The following is a 19,287-nucleotide window of genomic DNA, read 5'->3' on the forward strand; positions in this document are numbered from 1 at the left end:
CCTTTTTCTCAGCAATGTGGGCACATATGAACATGGGACCAACACAGATGCCTTCAGCTCCCAAGTCCACATGCAGGAAAAACTATACATTTGGCACATGTATTAGTGTAATCACACTGACCTGCACAATAAAGGTAACAACATTTTTAACACACAGTTAAATGTCTGTAAGATGAGGTCTGTGGTTCTTTGCATGTCTTGCCAGGGTGTTTTGTGCCTATATGGGTAAGGTGGCACTGAGAAATTGTGGTTTGCGGGCCTCTCCAGGTAGAATTTACACGTATAAATTGCCTTCTTCATCTAGGAATAGTGCTTGTTGTTTATAAATTGAAAATTTCTGAACATTGTGAATTCTATACTTATTTACATGCAGCTGACATTCATATTAGAGATGAGTGAATTTCAGGTTATGAAATTCGTTCACACTTAGTTTACTGGTAAAAGGTGAATTGCGTTATGGATTCCGTTACCACAGACCATAACGCAATTCTCTGACGGAATGCATAGCAAAATGCCTTTAGAGGCATCTCGTTATTTAGTCAGTCGTAATAAAAGTCTATGGGCTGCAAAATGGATCTGCCCCGTTTCAGTTATGCAGGAGAGGACTCCCCTGCATAACGGAAACAGGACGGATCCGTTTTGCAGCCTATAGACTTCTATTATGATGGAATAAATAACGGGATGCCTCTAAAGGCATTCTGTCATAGAACTGCGTTATGGTCCGTTGTAACGGAATCCCTAACGCAATTCACCTTTTACCAGTAAACGAAGCATGAATGAATTTCAAATTTTGAAATTTGTTCATTTCTAATTCATATCATGTCAAAATATATTATAAAGGCATTTTCCCTGCATATAATGAAACATACAGTATGGGGAAGTTGTAATTCGTTTTGTCTTGTAGATAACCTTTTGTTATTTCTTTATGCAGATACCATGTACATAGCAAGTTGGTGAGCTTCATGGCTCCTATTGGCCACAGCGCAATGAATGATGAGGCCAGGTGAGTAATAGACTAATAATGTTTATCAAGTGCCTCCATGAAAGCATGACATTGACTTGTTCTTCATTCTGCTGTCCTGTTTTTTTTGTTTTTTTTTCTTATCAGTTCACCATTTGTCACAACTGTCATAGCAAGACATTGTCTGAACAAGCCTTGGTCTTCTTACCCAGTACTTGTTTATTTTTAACTCAAAATTAGGGATGAGCGAACCCGTGAAAGTTCGGGTTCAGGTCAAAGTTCGGGGACCCGAACTTCACTTTATTATTATTCCAATATAATATGGTTATAATGGAAAATAGTAGCATTGTTAAGACAGAATGCTAAATAAAATGGCCATGAAGGGGTTAAAAATAATAAACGCACCTCATTCACTTGATCGCGCAGGTCTTCTTTCTTCAGGACCTATCTTCATTCAGCAGGACCTGCGGCGACGTCACTGCGCTCACCACGTGGTGAGCGCGTTGACGTCATCCCAGGTCCTGAAGAAAGGAGACCTGCGCGATCAAGTGGATGAGGTGAGTTTTATAAAATGATTTTTAACCCCTCCATGGCCATTTTATTTAGCATTCTGTCTTAAGAATGCTATTATTTTCCGTTATAACGGAAAATAATAAAATCACCGAACCCGAACTTCAGTGAAAAAGTCAGTGTCTGGGTACCCGAACTTTGGAGTTTGGGTTTGCTCAACCCTACTCAAAACCGTAAAGAAATCTGACAAAATGGTTTCTTAATAAAAGCAGTTATACATATTCCCTCAATGCATGTTCATTCCAAATACAGATAGATTTACAGATGTGGTTGATGTAACAGAATCATTCAGGTGTTGCAGATCTGTCAGAAGAACATAGCGTGGTCTGGCACCTCTGTTTCTGCTTCTGAATGCAGATTCTAGGATCTGTGTGATAAACTACGTGCATTCCTGGATCCTTCCCCTGTATCAGTGATTCAAGCTGGTTTATACTGGTGATGGGGTTTCCTGACATTGGGCCCCTTAGTTTTAGTTTTGCAGCCTACCTGGTCACTGTGACTGATAATTTTCATCATTTGATTATTTCAGTTATTTTGCTGGGATGTAGTCGGACAGGCCCCTCTGTCCATGCTGGGATGTAGTCGGACAGGCCCCTCTGTCCCTGCTGGGATGTAGTCGGACAGGCCCCTCTGTCCCTGCTGGGATGTAGTCGGACAGACCCCTCTGTCCCTGCTGGGATGTAGTCGGACAGGCCCCTCTGTCCCTGCTGGGATGTAGTCGGACAGGCCCCTCTGTCCCTGCTGGGATGTAGTCGGACAGGCCCCTCTGTCCCTGCTGGGATGTAGTCGGACAGGCCCCTCTGTCCCTGCTGGGATGTAGTCGGACAGGCCCCTCTGTCCCTGCTGGGATGTAGTCGGACAGGCCCCTCTGTCCCTGCTGGGATGTAGTCGGACAGGCCCCTCTGTCCCTGCTGGGATGTAGTCGGACAGGCCCCTCTGTCCCTGCTGGGATGTAGTCGGACAGGCCCCTCTGTCCCTGCTGGGATGTAGTCGGACAGGCCCCTCTGTCCCTGCTGGGATGTAGTCGGACAGGCCCCTCTGTCCCTGCTGGGATGTAGTCGGACAGGCCCCTCTGTCCCTGCTGGGATGTAGTCGGACAGGCCCCTCTGTCCCTGCTGGGATGTAGTCGGACAGGCCCCTCTGTCCCTGCTGGGATGTAGTCGGACAGGCCCCTCTGTCCCTGCTGGGATGTAGTCGGACAGGCCCCTCTGTCCCTGCTGGGATGTAGTCGGACAGGCCCCTCTGTCCCTGCTGGGATGTAGTCGGACAGGCCCCTCTGTCCCTGCTGGGATGTAGTCGGACAGGCCCCTCTGTCGCTGCTGGGATGTAGTCGGACAGGCCCCTGAGGACTAGGAGAGCAGATCCAAACACTGCTTATGTTAAAGGATTGTCAGGCCAAATTAAAAATAACATGTATGACCAGCTACACTTGCCTTTCCAGGCGCCCTCCATTCCTGCAATGCAGCCCATATTGACGGGTCTATTCTTGGATATGGCGCAATCACAACCAGCAGTTATAAACGGATCAGTTCAGATAATACAACAGTCTGCATCCGTTCAGATAATACAACTGCATGCATCCGTTCAGAACGGATCAGTTTGTATTATCTTTAACATGGCCAAGACGGATCCTTCTTGAACACCATTGAAAGTCAATGGAGGATGGATCCGTTCTGTTTTCACTGGCACAATACAAATCCGTCCCCATTGACTTACCTTTCCGTTTGGCTCAGTTTCAACAGATGGACACCAAAACGCTGCAAGCTCCAAAGTGGAATGGAGACTGAACTGATGCATTCTGAGCGGATCCTTTTCCATTCAGAATGCATTACAATGCAAACTCATCCATTTTGGACTGTGTGTGAGAGCCCTGAACGGATCTCAAAAATGGAAAGCCAAAACGAGAGTGTGAAAGTAGACTAAGTCTGGACAACGCCTTTTAACGTAATTGCAGATTCAGTAATCATTATTTATTGAGATGCAGTCTTTTTACTTGGATCTTAGTTTGTGCATCCTTTTTAATTTCAGCTGTCTATTGTATATGGATAGGGTCTGATTTCACACCATACTATTTATTTCAAATGTTTTATCTGTTGCTTTGTTAGAGCAGTTCATTTGCTGGATGATTTTTGCAATTGGGCCAATGCTTCTTCCAGCATTGTCAGCATAACTTGAAGCCAGCAATCCACTGCAGTCTAGAGAAGAACTGAAGAGCTAATGATCTCTGTTCTTTATAGCTGCATACAGCCTTCTCTCACCCGGAAGCTGCTATCATTATGCAGTCAGGGCGACCCAGCTTTCACTAACCTGACAGCTCTCACAGAGGTATTGGAGATGGGAATTAAGTAGAGATAAGACTTACATTTACTGAGCAAACATTTTCTACATTGCTTTACTTATTATCGCAACATATACATACAACGCCAGTATAACATTTGCACTTCTAAGGAATTAAATGTTTCTCATGTATTTTCTATGCTGCCTGTTTAGATGCAGTTTATTATTGCATTGCCGATGCTATATTGTCTTTGTCAGTTAAAAACTGATAATTGTTTTATATTTTAACAATACAGGTTTAGTGAAACATATATTTATGGTGAAATCATAATTATATGATCCAAAGTCAGCTGTTTTTATTTAAGGCATGTTGTTGACATGTTACAGTCGTAGGCAAAAGTTTTGAGAATGACACAAATATTAGTTTTCACAAAGTTTGCTGCTAACCTGCTTTTAGATCTTTGTTTCAGTTGTTTCGGTGATGAAGTGAAATATAATTACACGCACTTCATACGTTTCAAAGGCTTTGATCGACAATTACATGACATTTATGCAAAGAGTCAGTATTTGCAGTGTTGGCCCTTTTTTTCAGGACCTCTGCAATTCGACTGGGCATGCTCTCATGTTGGGGGGGGGGGGGGGGGTTTGGTACCATTCTTTATTCATGGCTGTGTTTTTGGGCAAAATTGTGAGTGAGCCCACTCCCTTGGATGAGAAGCAACCCCACACATGAATGGTCTCAGGATGCTTTACTGTTGGCATGACACAGGACTGATGGTAGCGCTCACCTTTTCTTCTCCGGACAAGCCTTTTTCCTGATGCCCAAAACAATCTGAAAGAGGCTTCATCGGAGAATATGACTTTGCCCCAGTCCTCAGCAGTCCATTCACCATATTTTCTGCAGAAGATCAATCTGTCCCTGATGTTTTTTTGGAGAGAAGTGGCTTTTTTGCTGCCCTTCTTGACGCCAGGCCATCTTCCAAAAGTCTTCGCCTCACTGGCAGAAAGTTTCATAGTCTCACTGCTCTTACAGTAAAGAATCCTTTTCTATGTTTGTGTACACACCTTCTTTCCTCCAGATGCAGAGGATGTCCCCTCGTCAGTCACAGTCCTGGGGATGGATAGATGGGAGAGATCTGTACTGACCCCTGATATATTTATACATAGTTATTAGATCTCCCCTCAGTTGTCTTTTTTTCTAAAGTGAATAACCCTAATTTTGATAATCTTTCTGGGTACTGTAGTCTACCCATTCCAGTTACTACTTTAGTTGCCCTCCTCTGAACCCTCTCCAGCACTGCTATATCTGCCTTGTTCACAGGAGCCCAGAATTGTACACAGTACTCCATGTGTGGTCTGACATGATTTGTCAAAGTGATAGGACTAATGTTCTCATCACAGGCATCTATGCCCCTTTTGATGCAACCCATTATCTTATTGGCCTTGGCAGCAGCTGCCTGACACTGCTTTCTGAAGTTAAGTTTGCTGTCAGCTAAAATTGCTAGGTCCTTTTCCATGTCAGTGTTACCCAGTGTTGTACCATTTAGTATGTACTGGTGACTTGCATTATTCCCTCCCATGTGCATAACTTTACATTTGTCAGTGTTAAACCTCATCTGCCACTTCTTTGCCCAAACCTTCTATCTATCCAGATCCATCTGTAGCAGTATATTGTCCTCTTCCGTCTTAATTACTTTGCACAGTTTAGTGTCATCTGCAAAAATTATATTTTACTGTGCAAGCCTAATACAATATTTAAAAAAGAAAATCCTGATATTTTGCATTTTTAACTCTGTCCACAGAGTCTCATAATAGGCTGACCCTTACTGTACTGTGGGGATCACTTCTATGTAATCATCTCATTATCTTCACGAGCAGAATTTCAATGAAAAGTAACATTTATAAATAACACATGATCCACCATTCACTATGGGTAATAGGCATAGCTTACTTCCTCCACCTCTCTGCAAAATGACCTTTGTACAAGTCACCGAACATGCCATTAACATCGACTGTCTATTTTAATATGGTCCATGTGGCTGCTTTAAAGTACATCGCCATACAGTGATCCCTCAAGTTATAATATTAATTGGCTCCAGGATATGACCATTGTAAGGTAAAACCATTGTAACCTGAGTCCATAACTCTATGGAAAAACAGTAATTGATTCCAAAGATAAAAAACATCTTTCCAAAATAAGAACAATTAAGATTTAAGACAAATAACCAAGACATAAAGCAAGTCCTTAATAAAACAGACGAATAGATGCTGGAAGCTGTAAACTTTCTATGGTGAGGGCAGGAGCTTCTTCAGGGTATTGCATAGTACATACATGTACCTGGAAAATAAAAGGAAGTCCCTGCTCACTTGGTGTCCAAAGTAGCAGCTGACCCTGGCACAGACAGAACGGTAAAGAACATTAAGTACCACAGAGGAGCTACTAGACAACCAATAGGAGAGGTTATCAATATCAGATCTGTGGGAGCCCGACTTCAAGCCCCACCGTCGATCAGGTATTTGAAAAGAATACAGCACCTCTGCAATTGCTGTATTCTCTTCAGTTTACCTTCTCGCCATTGACATTGCAGTCTTGAAAAGGTGTAATTACAGCTCCTTTATCCCATTCACTTGAATGGGACAGAATGTAACTACTGTAATTGCTCAGTACCATTCAAGTGAACGGGAAGGAGATGCTGTAAACAGTAAAGTGCAGAATAATAATAATGGAGAAAGGGGACACACTCACCATAGCATAGAGTGCAAGCATGGTTTTAAACCAATAAACGATGCAAACAGAGCCACAGAAAACCGAAAAATATGTGACCAAGCACAGACATATAGCTCACTGAGTGAAAGATAGGGACAGAGAGTATATAGCCAGGGACAATATAGAAACATATAAGGAGAGAAAACAACCAATTATAATAATGGTAATGTGACATCAATGAATGTATCGCTAAACTTGTAGTTGAAATTTACAATTAGTCCCAGGTTAAAAAGTGAGCATTTTCAAAAACTGCCCCACGCGTACTGCCAGGAATGAACCACGCAGGGCAAGGGCTTTTTATGGATAGCCAAAGATTTTGTGCTGCCCTAGCCTGTAAAACTGCTAGGGCAGTGCTAAAACCAACCAGTCAGAGCAGGTGACGTCACCGAATACACTGCTGTGTGAAAGCCTCCACCTAGCAGTGTAAAAACATAATCAAAGAAGCCCTTGCCCTGCACGATTCAGCCCAGGGCAAGAGAGAGCATCAGACCATGAAATGCTCTAATGCTCATATCACAGGGCCTTCCTGGGTGAAAATGGGGGTATGTCAACCACTTTAACAGTACATACTCATATTGGGTCACCGTCACTAGTGGGGTACCACAGGGGTCGGTATTGGGCCCTGTTCTCCAATATATTAATGTACTTGTAGAAGGCTTGCAAAGCAAAATATAAATTTTTGGAGATAACCCTAAACTGTGTAAAGTAATTAACACTGAAGAGGACAGTATACTACTACAGAGCGATCTGGATAGATTGGAGGCTTGGGCAGAGAAGTGGCAGATGAGGTTTAACATTGATAGGGTTTTAGAAGCCGGTCTAAAGCCCCTGCGCTCTGGCAGTGGATCACCGAAGTTATGTAAAGGTGCAAGCCTCTACATAACTTCGGTGCATCCAGCGCCGCTTCTAATTGTAAGCCAGCTTCCTAGTTGGCTTACATTTAGACTTTTTTCTACACCTAAAACAGGCATATAAAATGGTAAATTAGACTGGCCTCATGGTCCATCTCCTTCCCTTGCCACGCTCACTTTTTTAGACCTGGCGTGAGCAGGGAAAAGTTGCACATTGTGGCGCATTGATTAATGTGAAATAAAGGCGTATTTCAGTTTAATAAATGACCCCCATAAGTCCTGCCACTTTACAACTCACTAGTCAGACCACACATGGAGTAGTGTGTACAATTCTTGGCTCCTGTGAACAAGGAAGACATAGCAGAGCTGGAGAGGGTTCAGCGGAGGGCAACTAAAGTAATAACTGGTTTGGGTGTACCTAAGTACCCAGAAAGATTATCAAAATTAGGGTCATTCACTTTAGAAATAAGACAACTTAGAGGAGATCTAATAACTATGTATAAAAATATCAGGGGTCAGTACAGAGATCTCTCCCATCATCTATTTATTTCCAGGACAGTGAGACTATGGTACTGTCTGCCTGAGGAGGTGGTGATGGTGAATTCACCAAAAGAGTTCGAGGGGCCTCAATGTATTTCTAGAGTGTAATAATATTACAGGTTATAGTTATTAGATTTTTGGAGGAGGGTCATTGATCCAATGAGTTATTCTGATTGCCTGACTGGAGTTGGGAAGAAATTTTTCCCCCTAATATAAAGAAAATCGTCTTTTTTGGGGTTCTGTTGGATCATCTTGAAGGATGGGCAGATATCTTTTTTTAAGCCTTACAAACTGTTAATATGAGAAAAGCAGAAAAGGCTATGGACACATTTGTGCACTAAAAATCAATAACCCAATATCTTTCCATAATGCAGCACACAATAAAATTGCGCTTGTTCGTTTACTGGTATTAGCTTTGCTTCACATGCCCTCAGAAATGCTCTTCTATGTGATTCACTCACTGTTCCTCATGATTCCTCATCTCTGTGGGCGTTCCTGTTGATTTCACATGCACCAGCACAAGCTCTGCTGCCCCGCTCCCATATCCTGTTACACAGCACAGCTATGAGCCACTTCCATACAGTTTTTAATCAGCGGATCTATTTCTCACTTTCCATTCTGTAGAAAGTCCATTATTTGTGGACAGCAACAGATATTTCTGCTGATAACATTAGTGCGACAATCTACAGTCAGAACCATGGCATTATAAGGCCCCTTGCAAACAAACGTTTGTCACGCTGCGAGTCTGCAGCGCAGCTCCTGGCCTTACTTCCCAGCACTGACGAGGTCACATGGTATTATATTGATTTATGATGATATGTAACCCTTACAGTTCTGGAATGACATAATGCTGCCAGTGTTATCCAATACATTCCAGAACTGTAAGGGTTACATAGCATCATAAATCAATATAATACCGTGTGACCCTATCGGTGCTGGGAGGTCAGGCCGGGAGCTGCACTGCGGACTCGCAGCGTGACAAACGTTTGTCTGCAAGGGGCCTAAGCCTGATATAGATCTCATTACTGACAGCTCTCACTACATGCATTATGTTCTGAATACAGTATTGTGTTCAGTCCGCACAGTGAGCTGTCACTTGTACTTGTCCCACACAGATTAGTACAGTGTGACGACACAATGCTATGTACACATAGAAGTACGGGGGGGGGGGGGGGGAGCGATTTTGCAAGTTCTCCCACATTGTAGGTGCATTCCCACTCTGAGAGACAGAATAAAAAAAATAAAAGATTCATGAAATCAAATTGTATGATTTTTAAAGAATGTATTTGTCTTGCACTGTTGAACATAAGTATTTGAACACCTGAGAAACGGCAAGAATTCTGGCTCTCAAAGACCTGTTACTGTGCCTTTAAAAAGTCCACCTCTACTCCACTCATTAATCTAACTTAGTAGCACCTGTCTGAGCTCTTTAAAGACACCTGTCCACCCCACAGTCAGTCAGATGCCAATTACTACTATGGGCAAGACCAAAGAGCTGTCAAAAGACACCAGAGACAAAATTGTGGCCCTCCACAAGGCTGGAAAGGGCTACGGGACAATTGCCAAGCAGCTTGGTGAAAATAGGTCAACTGTTGGAGCAATTGTTAGAAAAGGGAAGAGGCTAAAGACTGTCAGTCTCCCTCAGACTTGGGACTCCATGCAAGATCTCACTTTGTGGGGTATTACTGATGATAAGAAAGGTGAGGAATCAGCCCAGAGGTACAAGGGAGGAGCTGGTCAATGGCATGAAGAGAGCTGGGGCCACAGTTTCAAAGGTCACTGTCGTTAGAACACTACGCTGTCATGGTTTCAAATCATGCATTGCACGGAAGGTTCCCCTGCTCAAGTCATCAAATGTCCAGGCCCATCTGAAGTTTGCCAATGACCATCTGGATGATCCAGAGGAGGCATGGAAGAAAGTCACGTGGACAGATGAGACCAAAGTAGAACTTTTTGGTCTAAACTTCACTCGTCGTGAGAGGATGAATGGGGCCATTTATTGTGGGATTTTGAGCAACAACCTCTTTCCTTCAGTCAGAGCATTGAAAATGGGTCGTGGCTGGGTCTCCCAACATGACAACGACCAGAAGCACACAGCCAGGATGACCAAGGAGTGGCTCCGTAAGAAGCATATTAGGTTTTGGAGTCTCCAGACCTAAATCCATCAGAACATCTTTGGAGGGAGCTGAAACTCTGTGTTGCTCAGCGACAGCCCCGAAACCTGACCGATCTAGAGGAGATCTGTGTGGAGGAGTAGGCCAAAATCCCTGTTGCATTGTGTGCGCGAACCTGGTCAAGAACTACAGGAACGTTTGACCTCTGTAATTGCAAACAAAGGCTTCTGTACCAAATAATAACACAGATTTTCTCAGGTGTTCAAATACTTATGTTCAGCAGTGCAAGACAAATAAATTATTTAAAAATCATCCCATCAAAGTGGGAGAATTTGCTAAATGCAGGGTGTTCAAATATTTCTGTGCAGGCCAATGGATCTGGCAACAAATCAAGGACAATCTAAAAATAATGGCAGCAGTCTCTCAAAAAATGAGAAAAAAAGAAAAACACTATTTATATTTGGCCTGATGTGCTGCCATTGTCATATATATATATATATATATATATATATATATATATATTAGGGTTACTCCTGCAGTATATAAAGCTTTTGCTAGAGGTAGTTGCATGTGCTTTTTGTGAGGCAAGGTAACCAAAAAATGGCTGTTCTGGCACAGTTTTTATTTTTTGTCTTTTACAATGTTCACCTGACAGGGTAGATCATGTGATATTTTTATAGAGCAGGTCGTAACTGACGTGGTGATACCTAATATGTAAATTTTTTTATTTTATTTTGGTTTCACACAATAAAAGACCTTTTTGGAAAAAATATCATGTTTTTTGTGTCTCCATTTTCTAATCGCCATTTTTTGGACGATTGTCTTGGGTAGAGTCTTATTTTTGGCGGGATGAGTTGGAGGTTTGATTGGTACCATTTTGGGGCACATTATTTTTGATCGCTTGGTATTATACTTTTTGTGTAGTAAGGTGATATAAAATAGATTTATTTTTTTTTGGGCACATTTTTTTTTCATTTTAGTTTTTTACGGCGTTCGCCGGATGGATTGAATCACATTATATTTTTATAGAGAAGGTCATTACGTACACGGCGATATGATGTGCATTTTTGAAATTTTATTTTGCACAATAAATGCATTTTTGAAAAAAAAAATTGTGGCTCCATTTTCTGAAAGCCATATTTTATTTTTATTTTTTGGGCAATTGTCTTGTGTAGGGTCTCATGTTTTGCGGAATGAGGTTCCATTTTAGGGCACATATGACTTTTTGATCACTTGGTATTACACTTTATATGTTGTAAGGTGATTAAAAAAAATTATTCACCTGACGGGTTGGCTAATGTGATATTTTTAAAGAGCAGATTGTTACGGATGTGATTGTTGCAGGATGAGATTGGTACCGTTTTGGGGCACATGACTTTTTGATTGCTTGGTATTACACTTTATATGTTGTAAGGTAATATAAAAACCATGCCCCAAAATTTTTTTTACAGTGTTCATCAGACGGGTTAGCTTATGTGATATTTTTATAGAGAAGGTCATTATGGATGCAGCGATGCCAAAAATGTTTAGTGTTTTTTTTTGTTTTGTTTTTTTCAATTTTTAACAAATTACATGTGCGGATAGGAAGTTAGATTTTTATTTTTTTTTAAACTAAAAACGTATTTTTTTTTTTACACTTTTTTTTTTTTTTACCCAGACCTACTTGGTTCTTGATGATCCAGTGGGTCTGATGCCTCTGCAGTACACTGTAAAGTGTATTGAACTCGTGCTGCTCGGCCATTGGCAGAGCAGTGGCCCGATGTTTAGCCCTTAGGGCTGAGGGGTTATGGCCATCCTAAAGGGGGGGTTAATGCCAGAACATTTGGCCGTCCGGCCGCTGCCACAGCAGAGCAGCGGCCCAATGGTTAGCCCCTTCCATACAGCAGTCCCTAAAGACCGCGGCTTGGAAGGGGTTATGTCTGCAGTTTGAAGCAGATTGTCAGCTGTATGTTACAGCTGACAGTCTGCACCGCTCTGCCATCCTAAAGGGGATGGGGGGAACTGTAGGAGGGAGAGGGAAACTATGTGCGCTCCCGTGTGGAGCAAGGAGTGGTTACAGATAATCCGTCAGATGACTGATTCTCTATAAATCCACTGAGAGCAGCCTGCTGTATATAGGAAGCACAGCAGGCTGTAGATCAAAAACGAGAAAAGATACATAAAAAGAACCAGTTAATTAGTGTTAATTAATTTTTTTTTTACAAAGGTGTTCATATCCTTTAAGGATGAAAAATTTTGAAATTGTAAAATCCGTGTTAGGGGGTGGCGTGGTGTGAAGATAAGAAAACCTTTGGATCAGTTGTCCAAGTACTTTTTTTTATTTTTTATCTCCTTGTCAGAACATAACTCTGTTAGACAGAGCTAAGGACATACTGAGTATATCAAGTCTCTACGTCCCTAAATGATTCCACTTTTGAGAGACCTGTACAAATGCTTATTGCAACTGTCAGCATTATCCAAGTTAATTTCTCTCCTTCTCCTTTGTTGTAATGTATCTGGATTTATCCCAAGTTGTATTTTTGGACCAAGATCAATACCTAGTGGAACAGGAAGTTTTAATGAAATACCAGTTTTAATATAATTTACAATAAGTGCCAGTCATGTGCAATTTTAACCCTTAGAGGACCTTGCGTTTTTCAGTTTTTACGTCCCGCCTTCCCAGGCCTGGCGAATGAAAGTAACAGGTCAATTTTACTGCATAGGGAATGCCGAGGAAAAAAAAATAAAAAAATCATAAAGCTGTGGCAAAATTGTTTCCTTTCCAATTACATCCCACTTGGAATTTTTTTACAGATCCCAACTACATCATATGCAATATTAAATAATGCCATTAAAAAGTACAACTTGTCCCACCAAATTTTTGCTGAATCTTTTCCCACAAAATTGCATATCAATCTGCTCTATAACATGGTGCTTGCAGATCGCATTGCATTTTGTGGTGACAGGTCCACCACTGAACAACTTTTTTATTTTATATGGCTAAAATACTGTGATGATTCTTTTCTTAATACATCTTTATAAAGGTCATATATCTGTGTATATAATTTCCTTGCATAGACTTTGGCGTATCGTACCGACACGTCCTATGTATTTCCGATCACCGCCGCTCGGTGGGCGGTGATCGGAACCCGGTGCCTGCTCAAATATTGAGCAGGCACCTGGCGACAATGCTTCCTGTGACCCCCCCCCCCCCCCATACCGGCGATCGCTGCAAACCGCAGGTCAATTTTGGGAGGTTTCTGATCCCAGCTGTCTCTGACTTCGGGGATCAGAAACTTAAAAATGCTGTTGTTTTATCATCCCCCGCCCCCTCTCTCAGGATGGCTGAGCAGTTTGCAGAGTGTCAGCACATTGCTGATACTCTGCTTGACACGCCTGACCTCTGTGCTGGCACAGAGGTCAGGCGTTTAAACCCTTCCATCCCGTGGTGCATAGGGACCGCTGTATGGAAGAGGTTAACGGGAGGGAGCTCCCTTTCACATCGGGGGCTGCTGTACCTTTTCAGCCCCCGATGGGAGAGGGAGGTGGCCTCCCTCCCCATCACCCACTGCTCTGTTGTGGGAGCAAGTGATGGTTATCATGGCAACTGGACGCCTTCACAGGCTTCTGGCTGTCCATGGTGCTGATCAGAGGCTGTCCATGGTGCTGATCAGACTTCTGCTAAAGGCAGAAGCTTAATCAGACTTTGTAAAGTGAAAATACAGTACAGTATACTACATAGTGTACTGTATTATACAGACATCAGCCCCACTGGATCTTCAAAAACCAAGTGGGTCTGGATAAAAAAATATTAAAAGAAAAGTGAAAAAAAGTAAAGATAAAAAAACACATTTATCACTGATTAAAAATAAAAAATAATAATATTCCCTACACGTTTGATATCACTGCGTCCGTAACGACCTGTTCTATAAAACGATCATGTTACTTTCCCCGCACGGTGAACGCCATAAAAAATAAAAACTATGATGAAATTGAAATTTTGCCCAACTTACTTCCCAAAAAAGGTAATAAAAGTGATCAAAAAAGTCTTATGTATGCCAAAAGAGTACCAATCAAACGGTTACCTAATTCCGCAAAAAATGAGCCCCTACATCAGCCCCTACATATTAGGTTTCGCCATATTAGGTTTTCGCCACGTCCGTAACGTCCGGCTCTATGAAAATATCATATGACATAACCCCTCAGGTGAACACTGTAAAAAAAAAACAAAAAAAAAAAAACCCTGTGTTAAAGCAATTTGTTACCTTACATCGTAAAAAGTGTAATAGCAAGGGATCAAGAAGTCATATGCACCCCAAAATAGTGCCAATCTAAACGTCATCTCATCCCACAAAAATGATACCCAACCTGAGACTATCGCCTAAAAACTGAAAAAACTATGGCTCTCTCAGACTATGGAGACACGAAAACATGATATTTTTTTGTTTCAAAAATATAATTGTGTAAAAAAAAAAAAGGTATACATATTGGGTATAGCCGTGTCCATAAGAACCTGCTCTATGGCACCTGATATAACCTGTCAGATGAACGTTGTAAATAATAAAAAAAAAAAAAAAAAAACTGTGCCAAAACAGCAATTTTTAATCTTTTTTTTCCCTAACAAAGCAAGGGTTAACAGCCGAACAAAACTCAATATTTATGGCCCGATTCTGTAGTTTACAGAAATGCCCCATATGTGGTCGTAAACTGCTGTATGGCCACACGGCAGGGCACAGAAGGAAAGGAACGCCATATGGTTATTGGAAGGCAGTTTTTGCTGGACTGGTTTTCTGACACCATGTCCCATTTGAAGCACAGAAATAGTACCAACAAAACTGACACCTTATCCCGTAGTTTAAAAAATGGGGTCACCTTTTTTGGAGTTTCTACTCTAGGGGTGCATCAGGGGGCTTCAAATGGGACATAGTGTCTAAAAACCAATCCAGCAAAATCTGCCTTCCAAAAACCAAAACCTTTCCTTCTGTGCCCTGCTGTGTGCCTGTACAGCAGTTTACGACCACATATGGGGTGTTTCTATAAACTGCAGAATCAGAGTAATAAAATGTTGTTTTGTTTGGCTGTTAACCCTTGCTTTGTTACTGGGAAAAAAAATATTCAAATGGAAAATCTTCCAAAAAGTGAAATTCTGAAATTTTATCTCCATTTTCGATTAATTCTTATGGAACGCCTAAAGGGTTACATCCTGGTATGTGAGACCAGGACGCAGAGACGCTAGCAACAAATCAAAGCTGCTCATGGACATACGACAATACCCATTAAATTTCTCAGGATACTGTTGCAGATCCATGTACAGCGTGTGGGAATGACCCTTCCTGCGCCGCTGACAGAAAACAACTGGATTTTCAAGGATAAAAACATCTATTGCTGGAACAAAGGCACATCTTGAAATAAAGTACTAAGTGCTATTAGGCCATGGCTTTACTTCAATAGCGATTATCCTGGTGACAGGTTTCCTGTAAAGCTCACCTACAGCAGTGAAGAAAAATGGCTGGGTTGTTATGGAAACCTGGAGTAAAACGGTTTATGTGGAGGCTAACGGCCTGCGAGCTTCAATTGGGTAATAATGGTCATGTGACCAAACTTCTATTGGCTAATGCATTTTTGGGGAATATCTCAGGAACGGTAGGTCCTAGAGAACTGAGACCTGGTCTAAAACCTTCCCGGACACTTGCTGTATCTGTGTGCCAAATTTCGTGATTGTAAATGCGACTGTGCAGATTCCTTTAGCGGACATACATGCATACACACATACATTCAGCTTTATACACTCACCTAAAGAATTAGTAGGAACACCATACTAATACGGTGTTGGACCCCCTTTTGCCTTCAGAACTGCCTTAATTCTACATGGCATTGATTCAACAAGGTGCTGATAGCATTCTTTAGAAATGTTGGCCCATTTTGATAGGATAGCATCTTGCAGTTGATGGAGATTTGAGGGATGCACATCCAGGGCACGAAGCTCCCGTTCCACCACATCCCAAAGATGCTCTATTGGGTTGAGATCTGGTGACTTTGGTGGCCATTTTAGTACAGTGAACTCATTGTCATGTTCAAGAAAGCAATTTGAAATGATTCGAGCTTTGTGACATGGTGCATTATCCTGCTGGAAGTAGCCATCAGAGGATGGGTACATGGTGGTCATGAAGGGACGGACATGGTCAGAAACAATGCTCAGGTAGCCCGTGGCATTTAAACGATGGCCAATTGGCACTAAGGGGCCTAAAGTGTGCCCAGAAAACATCCCCCACACCATTACACCACCACCAGCCTGCACAGTGGTAACAAGGCATGATGGATACATGTTCTCATTCTGTTTACGCCAAATTCGGACTCTACCATTTGAATGTCTCAACAGAAATCGAGACTCATCAGACCAGGCAACATTTTTCCAGTCTTCAACAGTCCAATTTTGGTGAGCTTGTGCAAATTGTAGCCTCTCTTTCCTATTTGTAGTGGAGATGGGTGGTACCCGGTGGGGTCTTCTGATGTTTTAGCCCATCCGCCTCAAGGTTATGCGTGTTGTGGCTTCACAAATGCTTTGCTGCATACCTCGGTTGTAACGAGTGGTTATTTCAGTCAACGTTGCTCTTCTATCAGCTTGAATCAGTCGGACCATTCTCCTCTGACCTCTAGCATCAACAAGGCATTTTCGCCCACAGGACTGTCGCATACTGGATATTTTTCCCTTTTCACAGCATTCTTTGTAAACCCTAGAAATGGTTGTGCGTGAAAATCGCAGTAACTGCGCAGATTGTGAAATACTCAGACCGGTCCGTCTGGCACCAACAACCATGCTACACTCAAAATTGCTTAAATCACCTTTCTTTCCCATTCTGACATTCAGTTTGGAGTTCAGGAGATTGTCTTGACCAGGACCACAACCCTACATGCATTGAAGCAACTGCCATGTGATTGGTTGAATTTAGGTATAACTAGATCAAGGGAGAGATCTCTGTAATGGCCCCTAATGTTAGATCTTCCCATATTTTCTCCCAGTCCAAACATTCTCATTTTATGTACCAACCTTTTTATGTGGCACTGTATCAAATGATTTGGAGTCTAGCAGTCACCTCCTCACCTCTGATGTGATGTCTGCAGATGGCTCCGCAGTCTGAAGAATGCCACAGCACTGCATTCTAAGTGATCATCTGCTGTGCCCCAAAGCCAACATCAGTGTTGTCCGTCCAGCCGCTACTTATCAGTTTGTCCACAGACGTCAGTTGGCCTTCTCACGGCTGCTCCCCCGTCCCCATGGATCTTTCGTTGGTCAGCCACTTCTTAACCTACGTAGTCTGTCAGGAACTTAGGCTACTTTCACACTTGCGCTTTGTGTGGATCCGTCATGGATGGATCCGCTCAGATAATACAACCGTCTGCATCCATTCAGAATGGATCCGTTTGTATTATCTTTAACATGGACAAAACGGATCCGTCTTGAAAGTCAATGGAGGACAGATCTATTTTCTATTGTGCCAGATTGTATCTTAGAAAACTGATCCGTCCCCTTTGACTTGCATTGTGTTTCAGGACGGATCCCTTTGGCTCCGTTTCGTCAGACGGACAACAAAACGCTGCAAGCACCGTTTTGGTGTCAAGCCTCCAAAGCTGAATAGAGGCGGAGCGGATCCTTTTCCATTCAGAATGCATTAGTGCGAGACTGATCCGTTTTGGACCGCTTGTGAGAGCCCTGAACGGATCTCGCAAACGGAAAGCCAAAACACCAGTGTGAAAGTAGCCTTGCTCTGGTGCAGCATGGCCAGTGAGCCACCTCCCTCCCTAATAACAAAGCTCTTTACTCACCACCTACCCCAGACTTGCGAGTATGGAGCTTTGCTGTTGGTTGTTTCAGGCACCAGCAGTACTAATGTGCTGCCTATGAGATTCACAGCGTGCAGTGCACTGGTTAAGTACATGAAAACCCTTAATGCGTGTTCATGCTAATTAGCCTTTTTTCAAAGCATAAAATTGCCTGTACAATGACACTTGTGCAGGTGTTATTGCCATCTCTGCTCATTGCTCTCTAACTCTACCCTCCTCACTCCTTAGAGTGCTAAGCTTGAAGATTTTAGGGTTGGCTCTAATTTCTTTGGCAGTGAGCCTCTCTGTCTCCATTTTGGCTGTCTTTTATATATGCTATTTTTCTCCTTGTTTTTAGCACTTCTTTGCTCCCTTCCTGTTTTTTAGTAATTTAAATGTTATCTCTTCGTCTTTTATTGTCCCTTTACATTTCTATTTATCCAGTTTGTTTGTTTTTCAAACATATTTTATTTTTATTTGAGAAAATTAACAGGACATTAAGCATTTACAAATAGTGGTTTGTAGGACCTATCACATGCATATTGTGTGAGGGCGTAATCCCCTCGAATGTATCAAATAAAAGTCAATTACATTTTGCCATTGTGTTGTCCAGTCAGTTTAAAGCTATTTGGGTGCGGAGAGAGATGTTTAATACTTGGGATTTATTTAAATTTATTTTGAAATTAAATAACTGACCAAAGGATGGACATTAGGGGCGGGAATGCCTCTGTAGGGTTAGTAAGAAAAAGGAGGACCTCATCTGCAAAAGCAGCCAACTGATGCTGGGTATTTCCTAAGGAGATCCTCTCTATCCCCTCCTCCTGGCGAATGGCTTGTAAGGCTGTTTCTAATGTTAGAACAAACAGGAGAGGGGAGAGGGGGCACCCCTGTCTGGTTCTATTACTAATGTTGAAGGGGGGGGGGCAGTGTACCATTTATCCATACCTGTGCTATGGGAGAGGCGTACATAGCCATAACTGCTGTGATGAAGCTAATTGGGACTCCAAATCGAGTGAGGGCCCTGGTCATGAAAGCCAATCTACCCGGTCAAAGGCCTTCTCAGCATCAGTGCTGAAAAGGACCAGGGATATGGATGATTTTTTTGCATATTGGATAAATCCTACCTATTCAGGAGAAACTAATGAAGGGGGGAGTGGTTTTAATCTATTGGCAAAGAGTTTTAAATAATTACTCAGCAAAGATATAGGCCTATAACTCGCACATTGTGTCAAGTCTTTGCCATCTTTAGGTTTTATAGTTTGTGCTGATAACATTTGTGGCGGGAGAGGTGAGCCTTCCAGAGCCGCGTTACATACTTCCAGCAGCTTAGGCAATAGAATTGTACTGAAAGTGCTCTGCACTGGAGGGTTTAGGACCTGATGCTTCCTCTGTGATCAAGCTGGGAGC

At 42.3% G+C, this 19,287-nt stretch overlaps 1 protein-coding gene across 1 annotated transcript in view; it reads left to right on the forward strand.

The window, feature by feature from the left end:
• Window positions 1-19,287, forward strand: part of LOC122932132 (protein AATF-like) — a 94,074-nt gene that overhangs the window by 27,894 nt on the left and 46,893 nt on the right. The window contains exon 4 of the mRNA XM_044286375.1: window positions 932-1,003. Within this exon, the coding sequence (XP_044142310.1) occupies window positions 932-1,003 (72 nt within the window). The remainder of the gene's footprint in view (window positions 1-931; window positions 1,004-19,287) is intronic.

Source organism: Bufo gargarizans, chromosome 3 (genome assembly GCF_014858855.1).
Source record: "Bufo gargarizans isolate SCDJY-AF-19 chromosome 3, ASM1485885v1, whole genome shotgun sequence".
NCBI lineage: Eukaryota > Metazoa > Chordata > Amphibia > Anura > Bufonidae > Bufo > Bufo gargarizans.